Raw genomic sequence first — 10,225 nt, forward strand, 5'->3', positions numbered from 1 at the left:
CAATAATTTATTAACAATTTTATTTCATTGAAATAAAGACACTTTTAAGGCAGAAATAGGAAGGAAATTGGGATAAGCATGAGATAAGATTTAAATGCTCAGCTAGAGAATATGGAGTTTATTTCATTGGATGTAGGAAACCATATACTTTGGAAGGTTTATCAGTTAGTAGAGTACAAGATGTTTGATTCTAGGGTATGGCAACATGTTAGAAGGGTATTGAAATAATACAAGCAGAACTGAATGACATACTAGACTAGCAAGAATGATAATGGCAATGAAAAGCTAGAGATTTGAAAGATGTTTGAAAGAATGAACTTGATGATTGATGAACTTGTGAAAACAAGGAGAATAAAAGAAGTCAAAGCCAATTTTATATTTTTAGGCCATGATATTTATGAAAAATGACAGTGCAATTTCTAGGAATGGGATCCCTAAAGTTAAAAATGATTTATGGAGTAAAATTAAATTCCAAATATGTTGATTTTGAGGCAGAGGCAAAATGTTTTCTTGTAAATATTGCAACAATATGGACAGAGCTAGAGTGTATTATGCTAAGTGAAATAAGTACATCAGAGAAAGACAAATATCATGTGTTTTTTACTCATATGTGGATTTTAAGAAACAAAACAGATGAATATAGAGGAAGGGAAAAAAAGAAAGAGGGGGAAGCAAACCATGAGACTCAACTATAAAGAACAAAGTTGGTGGAGGGAGGTGGGTAGACAATGAGCTAAATGGATGATGGGTATTGAGGAGGGCACTGGCTATGATGATCCCTGGATGTTGTATGTAAGTAATGAATTCCTAAATTATACACTTAAAACCAATTTTACCATATATGTTAACTAACTAGAATTTAAATAAAAACTTGAAAATATATCCAGAAAAAAAGGAAAATGTAGAATTCAAGCTTAGAATAGTGGTCAGTTGGCAGATGACTTGAGGCAGTCTAGATATAGGTGATAATTGAGCCAATGGACTTAGATGAGATCCATAAAGAACAATATGTAAGTAAAGAAGGAAGAACAGAAAACTAACTTTGAGGAATATTAAGAAGTTGCAGATATTTGCACTGCTTAGCCTCCTGTCCACTTGATGCCACACTACAGAAAAATAGCATATTTGTTTATTTTCTGTGTATACCATCAGCCTCTGCCTTACATTCCCCAAATCCTAATTCCAGACTCAGAGCATGGTTCCAGAGTGGACTTCTAAAAATAGAATCTGTATTCCTATATAGTAGAACAATACCAGGTCTGGGTTCTAGAAATCAGATTACCTGGGATTGAATCCTGATTCAATAATTTACTATCTCTGTAGCTGAAAGTTTTTTCTTTTTAATATATTCATTTACCCTCAGAACCCATATTTATAAAATGAGCATATTAGTAGTCTACCTCTTTGAGACTCTTCTGAAGCTCAAATAAATTAATAAATATTAAATGCTTATAAAGATGCCTGGAATATATTAAGTGCCATGGAATGTAAGTTCTTGAGTCTATGTTGTTATTATTATGATTAGAATAGTAGTAGTAGCAGTCGTAGTTGTAGTCAGTTGTAGTCGTAGTGGCAGTAGTAGTAGTAGTAGTAGTAGTAGTAGTAGTAGTAGTAGTGAGCTCTGCGACCCCGTGTACAAGATCCTATACTGATACTTAGGTTCCTGTATCTCTTATCAAATCCAAATATTCTATATTACAAATATAATCTAGTAATCTAAGTGTTAATGATAAATTTATAGTCAACAGTAGCACCAGAATCAAATTGAACTTTGCATCATGTTCACTCTCCTAACAGATCTGCCATTTGCTCCTTAAATCTGATTGGTTGTTCTACTTGGATCTTGAATCCTCTCTTTTATTACAAATCTCCTCCCTAAACTTCAAAAATTTGTCTGGAAACTTACTACAAGTCTTAGTTCTTTCTGGTTTATTTTCTAATTGACAACATGTGAAAATCTTAACCTCAGCCAACTTTAGGAGCCAAGTCATTTATGAACATGTTTGGGATTGAGGATAATTTCTTTTGTCTCTTGAACTTTGTTTGGATTTCTGTGTGTGGAGTCCATCTACATGATTGGATTTTTCAGTGCTAGCTGCTGCAATTAGAATTGTGACTGAAATAAGATTGAAAATTTAAAAGCTCAGATGCTAGAACAAGGCTCTAGGGGTTTGGATTCCAATTCTGGCAAATGATATCTGTGTGACTAGTAAGTTACTTAGCATTTCTACCCTTTAATTTCCTTAGCTGTAAAGTAGAGATTGAAAATGTACTTCCTCATAGGATTATTGTGAAGATTAAATAAACTAACACATATAAAGTACTTAGAACTATGCCAGACACATGCTGAGCATTCAGTGTTGGTCATTACTATCAGACACAGCTGGAACTCCTTGGTTGAAAAGGGCAGGTTTGACATATTGTATTCATCAGGTCTCTATCTCAGGTCATATATTTCTCTTAGTTTAAGTTCCTGAAAGAAGAGTCTAAGAAAAGAACTTTGGTGCAGATAGCTTATTGGAAAAGTGATTCCAGGAAGTGGTGTAAGGAAACAGTAATAGTGAGACAGGAAACAACTAAATACCAATGAAGTTTGGATTATTGAAGTTGTTACTCTAGACCATGCATTCTCTATAGGGGCAATATAAATCTCAAAATTCTTAGAAGAAGAAAGAAATCTTAGATATCACAATGGTTTGTGGTTCTCTAGAGGGCTGCAGTATATAAATAGATGTACAGTGTATCTGTGCTATTCAAATTTCATTCTGAATTCATGTAAAATAAAATTCTGAAAAAGCCCTTCAGAGGATATAATAATAATGATAATCATAATAGTAATAATAATAAATATAATATAGACAATGATGACTTAACTCCATAGAGCTCAACCTGTAAGAATCATAGAGTGCCTCCCAGAAATATCTGGTGTCTTTATTCATCAATTTCCTTTGCCCTCTGGTTAAAGATTGCCTTTGGGGCATTAACTTGCCCATACTTCCAACATCTTGGGCAGAATGCTAAAATACAAGGTAGGGAGTTCTTGAAGTAGAATGTCAGCAGTGCCATGCAAGTCAGAATTGTCCACTACAGCTGAAGCTGAGGTCAAGGTGAGCTGAAACTGGGTGTTATGGAGCTGTAAAATTCACTAGTATCTAGTTCAGAAGTTCAAGCTCCTGCTTAGTACTGGCTCTTTTTCCACCTTGAAAAGGGCCTTGGACACTCAAGTCTTATTAAATACATTTCTGAATGTCACATTTTGTCATGCTACTTTTCCTTTTAGTTACATGAAATATTTATACAAGGGCCAGGATTATGATCCATGAATATATATTTTTCTATTCTTCCTTCACCTTGTTTGGATCACTACTTAGGAAGACTCTTTTAAGAATGCTATGGAAGGGGTACCTGGGTGGCTCAGTTGGTTAAGCATCTGACTTTCGACTTCAGCTCAGGTTATGATCTCACAGTTCATGAGACTGAACCCTACATTAGGCTGTGTGCTGAGAGCCCAGAGACTGCTTGGAATTTTCTCTCTTTCCTTTCTCTTTGCCCCACCCACCATCCCGAGTGCTCACACACATTCTCTCTCTGTCTCAAAATAAATAAACATTAAAAAAAATAGAAAATAAAGATGCTATGGGAAAAAGGCAAGAACTAATAGCTGCAGTTTATCTGTTGACCCCGAAACCATATTTGAAACTTCTGCTCTATTATGAACAAGTTTATCATTGACCTTTTTGTTTTGATTTTTAATTATAAAAGCAAAAGTGGTTTATTGACTAAACAAGTTCACCTCATTCTCAGACTGCTGATCCAGGTAAATACAAAATGTTTATTTAGAAAAAAAATTAAATTGAACCAAAGACAATTCCCTGATAAACTTCATAATAATTTAGCAATATGTGAATATGTTGACATCAGTATTAGTTGAGAAGCCATATCAAGTATGATACTCACCCTACCAAATGGATCAATGCTTAAAAACTATGCAACAACAATATGCCTCCTAATGCCAACTGGCACTGACTAAGAAGCATCTGAAGCCAGTAGTCCAACAACATGCACTTGTTATCATTGTGCTTGTTTATAAAAATTGTGAAAACTGAACATTCAGAATGCATGTGTTTTCTTTCCGATGACAGATAAAGAGGAATAAACATAAATGGGAGAAGGAAACCAAACTTCTGTGGCTGAATTTATCTTGCTGGGACTTTCACAGGATCCAAAGATCCAGATCCTGCTGTTCTGTGTTTTCCTTACCATTTATCTTCTCTCTATGCTTGGAAACTTGCTTATAATAATCCTTATTCAAACTGACTCTCGACTTCACACTCCCATGTACTTTTTCCTCAAAAACTTGTCCTTTGCAGACCTCTGTTTCTCTACAAGCATCGTTCCTCAGATGTTGGTCCACTTCCTCGTGAAAAGGAAAACCATTTCCTTTGCTGGATGCTCACTGCAGATAACTGTCTTCCTTCTAGCGGGGTGTACAGAGTGTGCACTCCTGGCAGTGATGTCCTATGACCGCTATGTGGCTGTCTGCAAGCCCTTGCATTATTCCACTGTCATGACCCAGAGGGTGTGTGTCCAGTTGGCCATAGTGTCTTGGATCAGTGGGGCATTTGTATGTTCAGTGGACAGTGCATTTACACTGTGTCTCCCCTACCAGGGACAGAATATAATTAATCATTATTTTTGTGAACCTCCTGCACTCCTGAAACTGGCTTCAGCAGACACCTACAATGCTGAGATGGCTCTCTTTTCAATGGGTGTGATTATCCTCTTAGCACCTCTCTCCCTCATCCTTGTCTCCTACTGGCATATTATCTCAACAGTGATTCAGATGCAGTCAGAAGAGGGGAGGCTCAAGGTCTTTTCTACCTGTGGCTCTCATCTCACTGTTGTCGTTCTCTACTATGGTTCTGGAATTTTTGCCTACATGAGACCCAATTCCAAGACAATGAATGAAAAGGATAAAGTCATCTCTGTGTTCTATTCAGTTATGACTTCCATGTTGAACCCCATAATTTATAGCCTGAGGAACAAGGATGTGAAGGGGGCTCTCAGGAGACTGGTTAGAAGATAATCTACCTTCATAGGCAGTGATTTCTAATATTTTTCTTAAGTACTTGGAAGATTGTGATTACAATAGTTCTACTATCCTCGTCCATTTCCCCCCCCTCACTTTATATGCCCCAGTCGATTTTCCTCTCCAAACATATTCATTAAATGCCTATTCAGTGCAAACATTGTGTCTAGTACCTCACAATATGTAAAACTGTATGTCTTGAAAGGTTTCATTACCTCTGGGACAACAGAGAACCATGTTCTGTCTTGCACTCTTTTGTTGTCCTATGGCCCCTTTTTGCAGTTCTTCCCTGAGGGAAATATTTTCCTAGCAAAGTAAACTCACTCTTGAAATTTTGGACCAAGGGAAAAATTCTTGATTAATCCTTCTGAACATATTTCTAGCATCCTTTACCTGTTATGAATTGGGAAGCCCAAATTGTCATACAGTCACCTACGGGCTTGCTGAGGTTCTGTTTCCACATTTCTGACTAAATCAACAGTGACTGGTAAAAAAGGCAGCATTATTTTCAGACATGAGGATGTCTTATGGGATCTATGGAATGCTACCCAGAGATGCGCTACCTCCAACTGCCTTATTTCCAGTTAAAAGTGATCGAATCCTACAGTGTTTCTGTAACTTTCAGGCCCTCTTTACAATGAATTTAACTGTATCGCATCATGAGCCTTCCTAAATCATTCTTTTCTTTTTTTTCTTTTCTCTTTCCTTCACTTTTTGGTGGATGATTTTATGCATAGTGCATGCAGGTATGAAAGAGTGTGGAAGTATGTACAGTTGCCTGCATGTGTATGTGTGTCTGTTGTCTGTGACAAGTAAGCTTGACTGTGTAGAATTCTCTACTAATATTGAATCTGATTCCTTCTCACCCTTTTACTAAGTACTACTTTATCTTAGGCCAATTTCATCTGTCACCTAATTATCTTCCATACCCTCCTCATTTTTGTAGCTGTCTGCAGTCTCTCATACAAATAAGTTTGAGAGTGCTTTCAAAGTTATCACTGGTTTGGAGGGAGTAGAGAGGACAGGTGAATTCAACCTCAGAAAATAAAATTAAATGTTTCCCTTTCTGATTATGAAAAGTATTTGAAAAAAGTGAGAAGTATTAAAAAAAATCACACATAATTCCCCCTCAAGGAATAAGTCCTGTCAACATGTCAATTTTATCCTTTCAGAATTCTCTCTCTCTCAATCACTTTCTCAAGAAAGCATGCAGTGGTGATGAGGTAATAAAAAAATTAAAATTGCTTCATATACATGAGGAACTTGAATAAGTCTCATTGCTTTGAATGGGGTTTCTTTTTCCTTATACATTTCACTAACCCCCCAGTAAAAGGAATCTGAATAAAGATCCTGCCAACCTTCTTTCTAATAGATATGAATCTGTAGAAATTCAAGATAAGACACATGAAGTTCTCCAAAAGTAATTTTGAAGCTCTTGTCAGTTAACTTAAGGTGAGGGGAAGCACCTTATTTTCTCATGGAAGGAAGAGTAAAAATAACTTCAAAGTATTCCTCTCCACCAGCTTAGAGCTATCTTATACCATAGGAGGTTTTAAGATTTATTGCCTATAAATCATCTATTTATCACTTCCATGTAAGTTCTCCCTAATGTTTAGAATTTGCAGGTACATGAAAATTACCTCCATGGATTTTAGATAAAATTTCTGTCCTATTACAGTAGTATAAATGCAATAATCTACCTGAAATTCTAAGAAATTCAGTCAAGTAGTACCATTTAAAAATAATATATCATGTTATATTTATTTACTCTCCATTAGACTCATTCTTCAACCATTTTTAAAATCTCTTCATCATTTTATACATTCTAGTAGTAAATTTAAGACTATACCTTTGAACAATGTCATTTATCTTAAATATTATTGTCTTACAATATAGCAGTTAGGGCAATGCCTTCCAGATATCCTTGTGACCTTTATCATTTCAGGGCAGTTTGACTTCCACTAATTACTATCTGCGTCTTTTGCATCCAGACTTTCTTTGGCTGATATGCCAGTTCTGCTCCCATGCCTAGAAGGCCAGAGTGACCCAGGGAATTAATGTCCCCTGCAGCAACCAAAACTTAACTGATGATTGGTGACAGTTGGTATAGTAATACCCTAGATCCCTCACACCTAAGCTGCAATATACCTCTGAGATACATGTTCTACTCTCTTTCTCACAGTTCTCCAGGAGGATTAACATCTAGTTGCCCACAGTAACTTGCTTGATGACACAACCTTTATTTGCTCTTTTGCTTTTCTGTCCCACTTCCCCATCCCATTAATTTTACCTAAAATCACCCCCTAAATAAACTTTTTCATTCAAATCCTTGCTGAGGGTCAACTTCTGACCCAGACACACTCATTTTTTTTTTTTTTTATAAATTAGGTTTTTCCTGCTACAAGTTGTTTCAGATGCATGCTCTCTGTCCAGTCCTTTGATGTTAATTGAAAAGTGTGTCTTCTGGGTGTCTGAGTAAAGGAGTTAAAGAAGTAGGGAAGATATGGGGAAAACTGTGACTTGGATTAGCTTCTGTACCATTAGATGATATTATTCCATTTTCTGGTCTGGGAAGCCCCTTTATTTTGGAATTAAACAGAAATAAAACTTAGCCTAAATTATTTGGGTATGTCAAATTTTAAATTCCCAAACTTGAAGTAAAACTTGTTATTTATTTATTTTTTTAATTTTTTAAAATGTTTATTAATTTTTGAGAGAGACAGAGACAGAGCATAAGCTGGGGGAGGGGCAGAGAGAGAGGGAGACACAGAATCCTAAGCAGGCTCCAGCTTCTGAGCTGTCAACACAGAGCCTGATGTAAAGGCTCAAACTCACGGACCATGCTATCATGACAGGAGCTGAAGTCAAACATGCAAACGACTGAACCACCTGAGTGCTGCAAAACTTGTTTTTTTAAATATGTTCTTTATTAAAATATAGAGTTGGGGGACATTTTTTCTAAATCTAGTCCTATAACTTTTCTTATCTCTAGTTTACTAACCTGAAGTCAGCTTTAAAATACACTTAAATCTTTATTATTATTTTATTTATTTATTTATTTACTAACTTCCTTATTACCAGACCAAATATTTACTCTAACAATTACAGAGTAAAGGTACTATATAGAGATTGACAAATTGGATTATAGATATTATTACTATTTACTGTTATTTAAATTTTTTAAATATTTATTATTGAAGTATAGTTGACATACAATGTTATATTGGTTTCAGATGTACAACATAGTGACCCAGCAATTCTATACATTACTCAGTACTCACCAAAATAAATATAGTCACTATCTGTTACTATCTAAAATATTATTGACTGTATTCCCTATGCTGTGCTTTACATCTCCTTGATTTACTTGTTTACAACTGAAGGTTTGTACCTCTTAATTCTCTTAGACTATTTTACTCATCCCTCAACTCCCTCTCCTCTGGCAACTATCAGTTCTCTATATTTATGGATTTTTTTAAGTTTATTTATTTATTTTTAACAAAAGAGAGGAAGGGCAGAGAGAGGGAGAGAGACAATCCCAAGCAGGCTTCACACTGTCAGCACAGAGGCAGACGTGGGCTCTGTTTCATGACCCATGAGACCATGACCTAAGCTGAAACCAAGAAATAGATGCTTAACCAACTGAGCCACTCAGGTGCCCCATGAGTCTGGGTTTTGTTTGTTTGTTTGTTCATTTGTTTTGCTTTTTAGATTCCACTTACAAGTGAAATCATATGGTATTTGTTTCTATGTTTGATATATTTAACTTAGCACAATACCCTCTAGGCCTATCTATATTGCAAATGGCAAGTTACTATTTTTATGGCAGAATTATATATCACTATATAAACATACATCACATCTTTTTTTTTTTTTAAATCTATGGATGGACACTTAGGTTGCTTCCATTATCTGAGCATTATTTGTATGTCTTTGAAATAGTGTTTTTACTTATTTGGATAAATATCCCTACTGGAATTACCAGATCATATGCTATTTCTATTTTTAATTTTTTGAGAAACCTCTATACTGTTCTCCACAGGGGTTTCATCCATTAACATTCCCACATACACAATAGTATATGAGGTTCCCTTTTCTCCATATCCTCACCAACACTTGTTATTTCTTGTCATTTTGATACTAGCCATTCTGACTAGTATGAGGTGATATCTTACTGTGGTTTTGATTTGCATTTCTCTGATAATTAGGGATGTTGGGAATCTTTTCATGTGTCTGTTGGCTACCTGTATGTGTTCTTTGGGAAAACACCAGACAAAGCTGGAGGTGTCACAATCCTAGATTTCAAGATATACTACAAAGCCATAGTAACTAAAACAGTATGGTTCTGGCACAAAAATAGACACATAGGTCAATGGAACAGAATAGAGAGCCCAGAAACAAACTCATATTATTCATCTATTGCAAATGAGGCAAGAATATATGAGAAAAGACAGAATTTTCATTAATGGTGCTGGACAAACTGGATAGCTACATACAAAAGAGTGAGACTGGACCACTTTCTTTTACCAGTACAGAAATGCAGTCAGAATGGATTAGAAACATAAATGTGAGATCTGAACATAATAGTCCTACAAGAAACATAGATAGTAATCTCTTGGATATCTGCCTTAGCAACATAAGCTACTCTGATATGACTCCTCAGGCAAGGGAAGCAAAAGCAAAAATAAACTGTTGAGACTACACCAAAATAAATAGCTTCTGCACAGACAGAAACCATCAACAAAACAAAAAAGCAACCTACTGAATGGGAGAAGATACTTACAAATTATATATTCATAAAGGGATAAATATAAAAATATATATTTATATACTGATAAATATATAATATTAAATAAGGGATAAATATAAAAATATGTAAATAACTTACACAGCTCAATCCCCCCCAAAAAAATCTGATTAAAAAATTAGCAGAGGAAAACATTCCATGTTCATGGATAGGAAGAATAAATATAGTTAAGATGTCATTACTACCTAAAGCACTCTACACATTCAATGCAATCCCAATCAAAATTGCACCAGCATACTTCTCAAAACTAGAACAAACTATCCAAAAATTTGTATGGAACCACAAAAGACCCCGAATAGCCAAAGTAATACTGAAAAATAAAACCAAAA

General features: G+C 35.4%; 1 protein-coding gene across 1 annotated transcript; it reads left to right on the forward strand.

The window, feature by feature from the left end:
* Positions 1-4,162: 4,162 nt before the first annotated feature.
* LOC144238920 (olfactory receptor 2D3-like) lies at positions 4,163-5,086 on the forward strand. Its single transcript, XM_077772848.1, has one exon. The coding sequence runs from the start codon at positions 4,163-4,165 to the stop codon at positions 5,084-5,086; it is 924 nt and encodes a 307-aa protein (XP_077628974.1).
* Positions 5,087-10,225: the final 5,139 nt, after the last annotated feature.

This window comes from Crocuta crocuta, unplaced genomic scaffold (assembly GCF_008692635.1).
Source record: "Crocuta crocuta isolate KB4526 unplaced genomic scaffold, BGI_CrCroc_1.0 scaffold382, whole genome shotgun sequence".
Lineage (NCBI taxonomy): Eukaryota > Metazoa > Chordata > Mammalia > Carnivora > Hyaenidae > Crocuta > Crocuta crocuta.